This window comes from Cebus imitator, unplaced genomic scaffold, assembly GCF_001604975.1.
Source record: "Cebus imitator isolate Cc_AM_T3 unplaced genomic scaffold, Cebus_imitator-1.0 Scaffold19, whole genome shotgun sequence".
NCBI classification, from domain to species: domain Eukaryota; kingdom Metazoa; phylum Chordata; class Mammalia; order Primates; family Cebidae; genus Cebus; species Cebus imitator.
In genome coordinates this window covers 4,802,941-4,817,167 of record NW_016107334.1, presented here as the reverse complement: position 1 = coordinate 4,817,167, position 14,227 = coordinate 4,802,941, and the positions used below count along the sequence as shown (strand labels likewise).

The window sequence follows — 14,227 nt, the reverse complement described above, 5'->3', positions numbered from 1 at the left end:
TGGAACTTAGACCCTTGAGAGACTGATTCCACTAAAAGTCTCTGCACTAAGTGGCAGAATGCCATGCTACCACAAGGTAAACAGAGCTAATGGTTTTCCAAAACTGTAACTAATGTAGATAAATATACCATGAGTGGCAGTTGCTGGTTTAGCTGTGGGAAGCCTTAAGTTTTCTCCAAGGTACAGTAAAGAAGCAGGTATAAGATAAAATATTTACGTGATTCAGCAAAGGAACAAGTTAAGTAATTCCTACTACCTTAAGATTCAGTTCAAACATCACCTCCTTTTAGCAGTCCTGACTCACCTAGCATTCCTCCGTTTCCCAACAAAGCGTATACAACAACATTGGAAACTTGATGAAAGCAGCAATCTTAGGGCACTGGGATTTGTTGAATTTTTGTATTCATAGAGGTTCTGGTACAGAAACATCAATAAATGTTGCCAAAATAATGCAGAAAAATGAACCAATAAGTTAATGACCAGTTTCCTTCACAACAATGGAGCATGGTCAAAATAAGCAAGATTTAGACCAGAAGATATGGGTCTGAGTCTTGCCACTATCCTGGCTGAGAAATCTTAGATATGTTACTTAATTTCTCTGAACCTTTGTTTGTTCATTTGTAGACCAGGTAACATACCATGAAACTGAATATTTTAAGTACTCAATGAGCTACTGCATATAAAAGCATCCTGCAAACTGAACACTCTAATATTTTTATAAATCTAATTGCTTAAATTCCTACTCAAAATGACCTTGATTTATTACTCTTGTTTTATTTTATTAAATGCTTTATTTCAGCGAGTACTTTTCTGTTGAGGAAAAAAAGTGGTATCCCCACCTTTCTATTATCTCATAAACTCAATGGATAATTGGGTGAGCCACACTAAAACCGATGGGGGATTTATTTTTAAATACAAAAGACAGAGCTACTATTTTTAGAAAACCAATCACTGGTAGATTGGTCCAATGTCTTCTACCTTCTCGTGATATAACAATTTTAAGCAATGGGAAAAGAAATATCTAGATGCAGTACAGGTTGCATATCCTTTATCCAAAATGCTTGGGACCAGAAGTGTTCTTGGTTTTGGAATATTTTGGGATTTGGGAATATATGCATTATTCTGGTTGATCATCCCTAACTTAAAAATCAGAAATCCAAAATGCTCCAATGATCATTTCCTTTGAGAATCAGAGCTCAAAAAGTTTCAAATTTTAGAACATTTGGATTTCAAATATTTAGATTAGGGATACACAATCTATATAAACTACAAAAAAATCAGAGTCCCTCACGGTATCTGATCAGACAATGCACAGTAGCTAAGAGAAGGATAGGGAATTCATCCGATTGAGTCTGGCATATCACATTTCATAATATTTGAGAATAACATACTAACTACAATCCTTAGAATGGAAATCAGAAAGATATACATGTACAAGGAAAATTAGCCTGACAATAAGCAGGATGCTCTGAATAATGTTCCAAAAGGCCAGATTGATAATATCACTGGATGACTTCTAAAGGTTATGAAGTCAAAACATTTTTAAGAATGAGAGTTTGATTTTTAAACAGAGTATTTGAGCAACTGATTTGCCAAAGGACTACAGGAAATTGGGAAGGTAATCCCCTCTCATCCAAAACATGCATAAACTGATAATTAAGAATTGGCTGGAATCCACTTCACTATAAAAGGCTTGAAAGATAGTATGATAAAAATGTTAGCAATTAAGTAATTTCATCACTAAAAACCGTATCAAATCAAGTTAAAAGGACTTAAATCAGAATGACCATGCACTTTAGTCCCCTGAAAACTATCCATAAGCAGGTCTTTTACAATATGCCCTATATATAGAAGGTGTGTGCACATGCAACTACTGTTAACCATTCAAAGATACTCTCTGGCTTTTATTTTCTTAAAAATACAACACTTTATCATTTTAAGTATCACTGCTTGTGCCATAGTTTAAAAGATTACTTAAACCAATTTAGTATATTTTGACATCACTTCCTTAAGAAAGCACAAACAGGCTGGGCATGGTGACTCATGCCTGTAATCCCAGAATTTTGGGAGGCGGAGGTGGGCAGATCACATGAGGCCCCCATCTCTAATACAAAAATTGCCCAGTGTGGTGGCACATGCCTGTAGTCCCAGCTACTCAGGAGGCTGAAGCGTGAGAATCACTTGAACCTGGGAGGCAGAGGTTGCAATGAGGTGAGCTCGCACCCTACTGCACTCCTGCCTGAGCAACAGAGTGAGTCTCTGTCTCAAAAAAGAAAAAAGAAAAAGAAAGTACAGAACTACTCTTATCGTTAGAGTGTAAGACTTCCTCCATGAACAGCAGTTTTCTCTAGTTAGTATATTATAGATAATCTCATCTCATCTCTCTGGAGCAAGGAAACACAGGGAATGAGGCATGGTGGACTTAACCATGTCATCTAAAGGACTCTGAAGGTTAATTCACAGTGAGAACTGCTTCTAAATACATGTCATGTGCTCTTCCACTAAGAAGACCTTGCCTGGGTAATAAGGAAGGGACTAATCAATTTAGAGGATGTAAAATCATTTTAAACACTGAAATTAATGGTTTAAAATGTATTTAAATTTTAATGATGACAAACTAATTTGTGAAAATAGAGTATAAATACAAAATCCATTTGCATCCTTCCATTATACTATGCTCCTCAATCAACAAAAATGGATTAGATGTGTCTTATTTTCTTAAAGGAAAATGTCCATATCTGTTTTTCATCTACAACTGATATAAAAGGGTCATATTGTTTTTCATAAACACTGTGAGGCAATTGTGACCTCAATGATGATCCTAAAAGAACAGATCATTCAAGTCCTATTTCTGACAACCTAGTTACAAACAAACCAACCCACAATGCCAGCCTTAGAGCACAGTTTCTTTTTGATAGCATTAAGCAGCGCTTTTTTTTCTTTTATTACATGCCCTTATTATTCCTTCTTCCTGATGTTAATAGAAAATGCTGAAATATTCTATGTAAGCGATTGTTGGACTGGAAAAAGAAAGAAACTCTACTGCAAGTATTTATACCTTCTGTAATGAAAACAAGATATTATTGTCTTGCATGACCTTTCCTAAGTATGGGATACAGCATTTTACACAATAGTTTCTTGGTTCATGCTTCAATTACTGACCTTTACTGTGTAGAAAATTAATGCAATTTTCATTGTAATCCATCCGTACAAATAAGGTCCACATGGAAGGATTCCACATATGGAATCTAATACAAATAGGAAATGTCAACTGATTGCTGTTGGCTGAACTTATCTGTTTGTTCTGGAGTCCCTAGAAAACCAGACTTGTAACAAGCAATTTCTTACATGAGCCATCAGGTATTAGAAAGGAGGATTTCCTCTCTTCAAAGTTTAGCTTGTACATTTCATCTCCTAAAAGGCAAAAACCGAGTTACCTGAAAGTTCTATGTTATCACTGAAAGTCCACAAAAGAAAAGGCAAAATCGTGAAGTCTAATCTGGTTTCTAATACAAGTTACTACCATGAACATTTCACGATGCTAAGGAACAAGAGGTTACAGTGATGTCATTTTACAACAAGCCCTGTTCCAGACAATAAAAGTATGACAGACCCCAGACTGTGTCCTGGTCTGTACATCAGAGACAGGCAGAACATGGCAGAGCATTCATCTCCCGGGGAAGCTGTGCCAACAGGCCCCGGCACGCTTTTATCTTCCGCAGTCGTCCATGATGGTATTTGGTAGGAAGGAGAACTGGCAATTAAAGAGTGTCACCTTCAAGACGGATGGTTTGGGTAGAAAGGGGTTTATCTCCTCTTCTGGTTTTGAACAAAATGGCTGTGTGTTTATAATTTGTAAACAGTTCATCTCTCACTGAGTGTGTTACAGTTCCCAGAAGCATGGTCTGTCATGACTAACACACAACAGAAGCCAGAAGGGCTCAGTGGATAAGACCTTTCTTCCAGCTCACTATGATGGGGAGTCACTCAGTGACCGTGTGTCCTGGTCTATGACAAGCACATCTCAGTGGTAGAAGCTGATCCACACAGAAAAGAAACCAAGTATCGTAATACATATGTGGATATGCCCTCAAAAAGTCTGAAAGTTGAAAATCCCTCTAGTTTATAAATCCCTTATAGAAGGAAGGAATGAAAAGAGATGGACAGGATGAAAAAATATGCCGGTCTTCCCTAACAATAGAAGGGTGTGTAAAGCAGAAGAGGCATAAATAGAAGTCAAAGTATCATTTTAGATTTATTCCTCTAGAAGATTTCATAGAAATATAAAATTGGGAAAGCAAAACCATGGTTATACTTGTATATTAAAAAGTGCTATTAAAACACTATAATAAAAACATGTTAAGAATACACTTTCCCTGGAGGGAATAAGAACCCTAATGCCACCACCCTCAATGTGGGGCAGGTTGGCACAGCTGGTATGGGTTTGGCTATAGTGGGATGCATCCAACAGCTCACAGGCTTATCCTTGTGGATGCTGCCATTCCAACTCTTTCTTTGGTCATCCTTGCCCAGAAAGGTTGAAAGCACAGAGCTAAGGCCTGTCTCTTCAGGCCTTCAGGTAGCTCTTGAATTATATCAGCGGTAGACCAGAACTTAACAACCACTAGTCTAGACTATGGCCTGATTTTGTTGATTGCCAGTCACTGAACACCATTTTTTTATTCATCTTCTTGTTGGACACTATCCTTTATTAGACGGGCCAAAGACACATGGTCATAGTTATTCCTAAAGGGTGGAGGACATCCTTTTTTACTGGTGGCTCATTTAAACAGGCTTGGCCAAACAGGAAGAAATCTTCCTTCCATCCAGACCTTGGTTTATAAATATTTAGAATTTGCTTAATGTGATGTTGTGATATAATAAGAAATGTATGTTTGTTCTTTGTCCCTGGTTACTGGCACAAAGCTCCCAAAATTCCTGGAGTTTCCTAAGTGATGAAAGAGATACAAACATCTTTTTCTGCAATATTTGGTTTTGTCCCCAGTTCTGAAAATAGCTCCAGAGCTAGAAAGGTGAGAAGAGCATCTTTTCCTATTCATAACAAGTCCCTAGTGTTTTGTTGTTGTTGTTTTCTGAGATGATTGAGGCTAACTCTGTCACCAGGCTGGAGTGCAGTGGCATAATCTCAGCTCAGTGCAATCTCCGCCTCTCAGGTTCAAGCAATTCTCCTGCCTAAGCCTCTCAAGTAGCTGGAAATACAGGTGTGCACCACCAGACCCAGATAATTTTTGTATTTTTAGTAGAGATGGGACTTTACCTTGTTGGCCAGGATGGTCTCAAATCTCTTAACCTTGTGATCTGCCTGCCTCAGCCTCCCAAAGTGCTAGGATTACAGGTGTGAGCCACCACAGATGGCCAACTAGCCCCTTTCAACCACACCTGAGTTTGTGTTAATGAGGTGATTTTTGGAACACCTCTAATGATAGAACTGGTGGCTAGGGGAACCAACCATATGATTAGAAGTTTGGAACTTTCAGTCCTCCCTAGCTCTGACCTGCAGGGAAGGGAGAGGGGGCCAAAGATTGACTTAAACAGACACCAGTGCTCAAAGATTTAATCAATTATGCCTATGTAATGAAGCCTCCATGAAAACAAAAATACCATATTCAGGAAGCTTCTGGGTTGATGAACACATGGAGGTGCTCTAGGGTGTGCCTAGAGAGGGTGGGGAGACTCCACACCTATTCCCCCATCCACTGCCCTGTGTATTTCTTCCATTTGGCTGTTCCTGAGTTGCATTCTTTATAATAATCAGTAAATATAAGTAAATATTTCCCTACATTTTGTGAGCCATTCTAGAAATTTACTAAATCCAAGGAAGGGTTTGTGGGAACCCCTACCTGATGGCTGGCCAGTCTGAAGAGCAGGAGGCCGGGACTTGCAGTTATCTCTTCATACAGGTTTAAAATAATTTCATTAATACTTCTCTTTTTTTGGTAAAGCATCCCATTATAAACCTTATTTACTTAGCTTTCCTTTGGCAATCAATATTCAATAACTTAATCACTCAGAAACTGCTCACATCAAGAAGAAACTTGCATCTGTGAGACCCTTTTCTGAAAAAGGTCATTTTCCTTTAAAAGTATTATACTTGATTTTATTATTTTACTATTAATGAGCCTCTTAACAAAACAAATAAGATTTACTTTGTAATCCACCCCATTTGCTTCAAATGGGCAAAACCATCTGGTCCAGTCAATTAATTTTAAGGCTCTTTGTATCCTAGAGCCAGTGTCTTTTGAATACATTTCTATTCATTGGGCATTTACCCTGGATACTGACTCTCAAGGCTTCCCCTTTTGCCCTTTCCTCTCCACAAGCCTCCGACATGTTACCATCCCTCACCCCAAATACCCACAGGTTAAAGGGACTGGAAGTCCATTAAGCCAGTAGCATCTCATTTGGCAATTCACTTGTTTCATTTTATTCCAGAAGGTTTGTCTGAAAGCGTAATGACAACAAAAGCAGCAGATTTGAGAGATTCTCCCAGGAGAAGGAAAAGGACAGATGTACACAGACATATAGCTGAAAATGCTGCCAGCAACAGCTGGGAAAGTGACAAGCACGGAAGTGGGTGACCACCCCACAGAGTGCAGACAGGAGCCTGAAGGAACAGCAATTTCACTTGATTTACTTTTGACTTCCTAGGCTACCTTTTATCTAGAAAGGGAAAGGCTAATCTTGGCTTGCATCCAACGAAAGGACTCCTATAGATATGCTTTTTATAATATTTCAATTATTCCTATTTTACTCCTTTCAGCCTCATTTTAAAAAATCTTAAAAAGGAATATCCTTTTTAAAAGTTACAATAATATTACTACACTGCTAATGCCATAATACAAAAAGGAGAGAGAGACTCAAGCTGGAGGAGTCCTATCTGTTGACAACACTAGTGTTTTTTTGTGTTCTTTCTTGAACATACGCACCTTGTCATCTTCATCCTCCTCGTCATCTACGTCTGTGCTCTCCTGAAAGGAAATCCCACAACGTGTTTATGAAAACATCAACCGAAATTAACAAATGCAAATTAAACTGACACATTTTAAAGCTTGCCTACAGACTTTAAGCATTCGTATTTTTGAAATGCATTATACCCTCTTAAAATATAACTCTTTTAAAGTTCAGGGACGCTGTGGCAGGACTCTAAACAATATGCACAATCCACATAAAACTGTTAACTATAAATAAAGCTATTAGGCCGGTGCCCTTTGAAGGCATCCAGCTTTAAAAATGCATTGCTGAGTTGTACTTTCCGTAAACACTGTTCTTATTCTGACAAATGAACCAACTGCTACGTTAAGGCTGAGAATACCATACTCTGCTAGTGCTAGGCTCATTGTTAGAATGACTGCTGTCTCCCTTTGGGGCCATTACTGAAAATTAGACAGTACAAAATGTGTTAGTGTAAATATAATCAATCTGAAGAATAAGTTACAGGTTTTTCCATGGCCTTATTATTTTATCCTGGGTTTAGGGTTAGAAGGGGCAGTTGAGGGAAGGAGACTCATGGTTCAGATCTGGACTTAAGGGTGCCTGGCTTTAACTCAGGTGCCACAGCACCAACTGTACCACTAACAGGCTTTTTTACAGGATTTTTACTAATGTAAAAATCTTGCGTATTTAATAGCCAGAGTTTGGTCATAGCACTTTTGATCATAGCACTGCAACGTTTAAAAACTAATATCTGTTGGTGTACAATCAAATAGAGTCAGCAGTTCAGAAAGGAAGCTCAATATTAGACAACAGGGTCTATTTTCAGCTTGAACACCTGCATTTCTGCTTAACCTTGCAAAGGTCAGGCATGCTGTTCAAATGTTATTGTTCCAATAGTCAAAAGAATTGTCAGTATCACACCCTTAAAGGGGAGTAACTCAAGTATCCAGAGAATACTCTGCTACATTCCATAAAACCACTGAGCAGTCAAATTTCTTCAGGGCCAGTATGGCCCTACCTCCTAGAATTCTCACAAGATTCAGCTAGCAGTTTGTGTGATGCTCATGGGTCCCTGGGGAACTAACCAAGTCACAATTGTCTGCAAACATGTCTCATGAAAGCCAGTGGATAAACAGGAATGTAATGGAAACAGGTTATGGGAGAGAAAAACACTGTAATTAGAAGTCTTTAGCTAGGGAGATGGTTCCAGTAGTCTTTGGTTTGTGACTTTAGGCAAATCACTTTGCCACTATGCACTGTAGTTTCTTCAGATATAAAATAAAAATAGTTTTTGTCTCCCTCATAGTTATGTTATCAAACTAAATTAAGTAATTATTTTCAATTTTTATAAAGGTTTTATACACACATCACACTGATGTGCACATGGGTATATTACACCCGTGCATCAGTATATGTACATGCTTACACACATGCACATGTATGCACATACTATAAACATACATGAGATACATGGTGGCCAAATAAAACAGTAAACACTGTAAAAATGTTAGTTAACAACGTTGATATTAGAGATGTTTCTTTGTAAAAATTTCCCTCATCTATAACTCTGTGAAACCTAGTCCTTAAATGGATCTGTTTTTAAAGCCATTCATTTATTAGCTGGTTCTATTTTCTCACTGATTTGTGTTCATGCCTATTGCATTAAATAATTAAAATCAAACAGAATAGAATTTTGCAATCTCCTGAGGTTTTTCCTTTTGCCACAACACTCATTTTTTCCCACCTTTCTTCTTTCTTAAGCGAAACCAAAAACTTCCCTTAAATCCATTATGAAGACATAAGGAAAAATAACATAAAACAGTCAGGATTTGACTGACTCTTGGGAAACCCAATGTGAAGGTTATCTATCTAGAAAGGAAATTAAGCCTTAGAACTTTAGATTTTTGTTTTAAAAACTTAGTTCTTCAATTTGGAATGCCTAGATTGAAGGGGCATTTTTAAAAGGTGTCTACAAATACAAGTTCCTGGCCACCTAGAGTAGAAAAAGATCTTACAGGGGGCCAGGAGCAGGAGAGTCAGCATGGAAGTGAAATGAGTAGATCTGGAGAGATGCCTTTGAGAAAGGGTCTGCCTTTCTTCAACAGGACAGGAAGTTTGGGAATTTTCAGACAAATATGGGAACCTGCAAATAGACAGGTCTATGCCCACCCAATCTCTGATTGACCTCGGAGTTGACAAGCCTCTGGGAATCTCCTGAGCCTTCAAGCCAGAGAGAATAATACATGAAATGCCTTCATGGAGAGGCCAGAGTTAGCCCTGCAGAGCTCTTTGCATGCCCAGCAAGGGCCCACAGAGCCAGCAAAGGTTTCTTGCTAGTGAATGAGAAGGTTGTTCACAGGAACCCTACAGAGAATCAGATGAGCACACAGACATGTGCCACCAGCACGGAAATGGTAACCGTGAACCAGAGGCTCCCCCTCGTGCTAAGGCTTTATTCAAGCCAAGACTCAGGAACATAAGATGCCACAGAAAGAAGGCTCCAGATTGTACCTGAAAGACCTCCACTCAAAAATATGTGCATTTGCAGGGCTGCCCCTTAAGTAATCTCAAAGAAAATGGTCTTGGGTCATGATACGGTGGCGGTGATAGTTTGTTGTTGTTAGCACATTTTTCAGCAGTCAAATGTCATAACTCTGAATCCTTGCTTACCTGGCTGTCCTGGATGCTGCTGACCTTGCCTTTCACAGGTCTGATGAAGTTGTAGATGAAGATCAGCAGCAATGCCAAGGGGATCATATATAGCTCAAAATTCCAGACAGTGATCAAAAATACCTGATTGAAAGACAAATAAGAATGATGACTGCTTGAAAAAACAGTAGAAGAGCAATCAAATTCCTACTCATTGACTTAAGGAAGTTCAATTAGACTCTCTCTAGTCATTTTCAGAAACAGTTCCAAACAGGTACACAGACAAAATGATCAACTCAGTTTTAGAACTGGTAGTATAGAAAGAGCTGGTAAGTCACACTCTGGAAGAGACAGATACAGTAGCTTCATATCTGAAAACCTCATGGGTTTTAGTGTGCAAGAATTTACAGAAAGCAGTATGAAAAAAGTCCAGGGTCACAAAGAGGCATGCCACAGGCCAAGTTTTGCCAACAGTGAGGTTTATTCGAACAGGAGAGAACCATTACTTTTTCAGTTGGCTGCCAATATTGAAAATTCCAATTATTTCAGAGAAAGATTTTGGATTTCCAGACTCTGGTTAAAATGCTTAAAATCTACCAAATTTGAGACTATATGGCCACAAGAAAATGATTGGTTAGCATTGTCTAGATCAGAAAAGGTATTCTCTTAGCTGCGCAATTTCTGTCAACCTCTGAAATTTGTGACTCCTCACATAGAAAGGCAAGTGACAGTTTGAGACTTGAGTCCAACTGTCTATACTGCAATAATTACTGGAGACACGAGATGGTTCTACTTCCAAGAAACACACTAATTAGGATGAATAAGGTGAGAACACCTTTTAATTAAAACATGAGGCAGGAGTGAAATCTTGGGCAAATTACTTCAAAATTTAAGTCTCTCTTCAAATGCACAGGTAGTGTAGAAGATGAAATATGATAATTTGTGGTCTTCAGCTGTCTGTGCTTGAAAAAGTCACTGCTATAAGGAGAGGCAAACTATTGCATCTTAAATATGAAATTTTGCTTTCCAAAAGCAATATTGTTTTATTGCTAAAAAAAAATCTCTTTCTGGCTATCATATATTGCTTTTTAAATTTTTAGTCCTCATTGTAAATAAAATCACTTCTTCCATTATGTTTTTCAAACTTGTCATTATTTACATATAAAAGCAAATAATTTACAAATATGTTTTTTAACATTAGTAGTCTTACTGAATATTCTTTATTGTATCAAATAGTTTATTTCATTCCTGCGAGGTTTCTAAGAATATAGTCACGTAATCTACAAATAAGGATTCTCTCTCATTTCCTCTTTTATATTTGTAACTTCTTTTTATTCCTGCTTGATTTAATTACTTCTACAAAACAATGTTAAACTGTTCAGAGAGAGATCATTGTTTAATTCTTGGCTTTAATGAAAATGCCTCTAGATTTTCATATTTTTACCATTAAGCATGATGTTGCCTTTCAGTTTGAACTATATAAATCATATATTAAGAACACACACACAAAAACCATTTTTAATACCAGAAAATTTACATATAGGTGATCATGATGCTATATATCTTTGAAATGTTTTATACTCTTTCAAATCTGTTCAAAACTTAATAAAAACATGTTTTAAATACAAATTTGTCCAACAATTTTCACAAGGGTATAATTTTTAAAAACAGGAATGGTTAGTAGCTAACCAACTGTTCTTTCAGTATCTTCTGAGATAAGGATGATTTTATCCTTTTCATTTTAAGACATCAATATGGTGATGTATGGTATTTATGATTTCATAATTTGAAGGAATCTTGTATTTCTGGGAGAAACTCTTTCGCTGAAACAATGTTTTTGTATTTTATTTTCTAATACTTAAAAGATGTTTTGCATAGACACTGGTGTTCTGTCAATCTTCCTCACTCCTGTTCCTCTCATTTCCAAAGGCAACCTTGTCCTAAATTTGATGTGAATTATTCCCACCCGAGGACACCCTAGGTTTATATTAGAAATAACAAAATAAAAATGTTCCTATCATTCTGCAAATTATTTAACCACTAGTATGTTTTATATTTCTTTTCATGGTGTATGCATAAATCAAGTACATTTATTTTAATTAATATAGTGCCCATTGAAATGAATGCTCTGCAATTTGTCGACTATACTCCCTTATCAATGTAAACATGGGCTGAAATAGTGCTTTTACATAATCAAATATATTAAGTATTTTACATTACAATTTATGCCTTTAATGTTCAGTGTTCTACTTAAGTCATATTCTACCTTGAGTTAATACAGCTATTTCTTTGTGTTTTCTTCTAAAAGATAACTGTGTATGTGTGTATGATCTTTATTCTGTCTCAAATTTGTTGTTTTTAATTATTTCTTTAACTCAGGCATTCAATGTGAACTTTTTCCTTATAGATAGTCATCTTTTACAGCTAAATTCCTATGACGATCTCCGTTTTTCTCCCTGATCTACATTGCTACTTCTGTCAATATACCAAGTTCCCACATGAGTGTGTCTATTGTTTCTGAGCCCTCTAAGTTCTCCATTGATATATTTTCCTGTCTTTTACCAAGACCACATGTTTAAACTATAATGTAGTAATCATAGAATATTTGAGTAGGCAAGTCTCTTATTATACACTCAAAATTAGACTTTTGTTCACCCCTTACTCCTCCACATGTATTTCAGAATTAATTTATAAACTTGTATACAACTGAGAAAAATTATGACTGAGATTGTCTTGATAATTTAAAGATAATTGGTATCTTGATATTGATATTTCATAATGATTATTTCTCTATATTCAGGACTTCTTTTATGTATCTCAAAATATTTTATTACTTTCACCATACTGATTTTCCATTTTTTTAAGTAATGTGGAGTTTAACACTATTATAAATAGCAATGGAGCTATTTTAAAGTTTATCATTTAATTGGTTAATGCTATGTATAGGATTAATAATTTTTATGCATTCACATTATTTCTGAGCCCTCTTATTAGCTATAAGAGATTGCAAATATATTCTTTTGTAGATCTAATGTAGAAAATCATATAAACTGCAAATCATGACAATTTTCCTTTACATTCTTCCATTCTATATGTTACTTTTCTCCTAGTGCTAAACCTCTTTGATTTTTTAAAAATATGTAAGTGTGAAATTTTTGAAATACTTTTTGTATTCATAAAAAAAAATCAAACCACACTGATTTCCTCCAGTGTGGCTTGCTCCATCAACTTTCTCTTATTAAATGTTTTATAATATCAAATATATAATCTTTTCCTATAATTTTCTATCTTTACAAATGTCTCTTTTTTATATAAAACAAAACATAGCAAAAAGTAGAGCAAATAGTAATTTCTCTGCTGGGTAAAGCTACAGATTTTCCTATTTGTTACCTATTTCCCTTTCCCTGTTAAGTTTTTTTTGGGGATTAAGGGTTTTAACTGTACACTAAATGTTGGTTGTTTCTAAATGCCTGTCTACTGAGTAAATGGGGTTTTATTATTATTTTACATTGCTAAGTGTAACTTCAAGTTAGAAGAGGCTGACATAAAACTATGGAGAAAAATCAGGACATATCATTTCAAATTTATTTTCTTCATTGCAAAACTGTGTATGTCTTTGAAAAAATTACTTGAACAACCACCAGTATTAAGGAGATGGTTATGTTAGGTAAACACCTCATTTGCCACAGCATTTGCCTCTATCAGGAATAGTTAAGCAATCCTAGAAATGTTTTACAACAAAAATTGAATTATTTATCACATTCAAATAGCCTAAAACTCTTTTAGAGACCATAGTGCGTTCAGATATATTTTTTAAATCAATGCATAATTACAACTTCTGTAGTGAAGTACTGATTCTTAACAAATGTATCTTTCAGGAAAAGCAAACATAAACCCTAGGAAAGATACACACATCTATACATATATACTTATATATCTTGCTTTATATATATATATATATATATATATATATATATATATTTAGGAAAAAATGCACAATTATCTGAGCATCTGCAAAGAAAGATAGTTGTAACTTTAAAAGAAGGATCTGCATGGAGTTACTTAAAAATGCTTGTATCTTTGATCCAAGAGCACCTATAGTCACTCTGTGGTACCAGTTGAATAAAACTCCAATGAAAAATTTACCACTACTTCTGAATGGAGGAAAAGGAATGTACTCAGGGACAACCAGGGACACTGGACAGTGCAGAGGTACACTGAAAGGAGAGTACAAGCAAAGGTAAACCCCAAATTCAGTATGTGAATGACACTAAAGTTGCTGGCATACATGCAGAGCACGCTCAAAGTAGTCTAAGGTCAAAGCTATCACCATAAGACACGCAATGAAGTGTGCATTGAGTCTAGTAAAATTAAATGCCTTAAAAACAAAACAAAACAAAAAAAACCACCTTTAGAAGAATGTGGCAGAATTTAGAGCCTCCACAACATAACATTGCTGATTGTCTAACATGCAATTCAAAAATCACTTACAATACAAAGAGTCAAGAAAAGCAAAAGAAACAATCATTAGAGTGAATCGGCAACCAACAGATTGGGAAAAAATTTTTGCAGTTTACCCATCTGACAAAGGGCTGATATCCAAAATTTACAAAGAACTAAAGCA

At 36.2% G+C, this 14,227-nt stretch overlaps 1 protein-coding gene across 15 annotated transcripts in view; it reads right to left on the bottom strand.

Moving 5' to 3' along the window:
• The window catches only part of MCTP2 (multiple C2 and transmembrane domain containing 2), a 264,268-nt gene that overhangs the window by 33,115 nt on the left and 216,926 nt on the right, over positions 1–14,227 (bottom strand). For all 15 annotated transcript variants that reach the window (XM_037734928.1, XM_037734892.1, XM_037734897.1 and 12 more), the window contains 2 exons: positions 9,625–9,747; positions 6,948–6,989 (listed from right to left, as the gene is read on the bottom strand). In XM_037734928.1, coding sequence (XP_037590856.1) covers positions 6,948–6,989; positions 9,625–9,747 — 165 coding nt within the window. The remainder of the gene's footprint in view (positions 1–6,947; positions 6,990–9,624; positions 9,748–14,227) is intronic.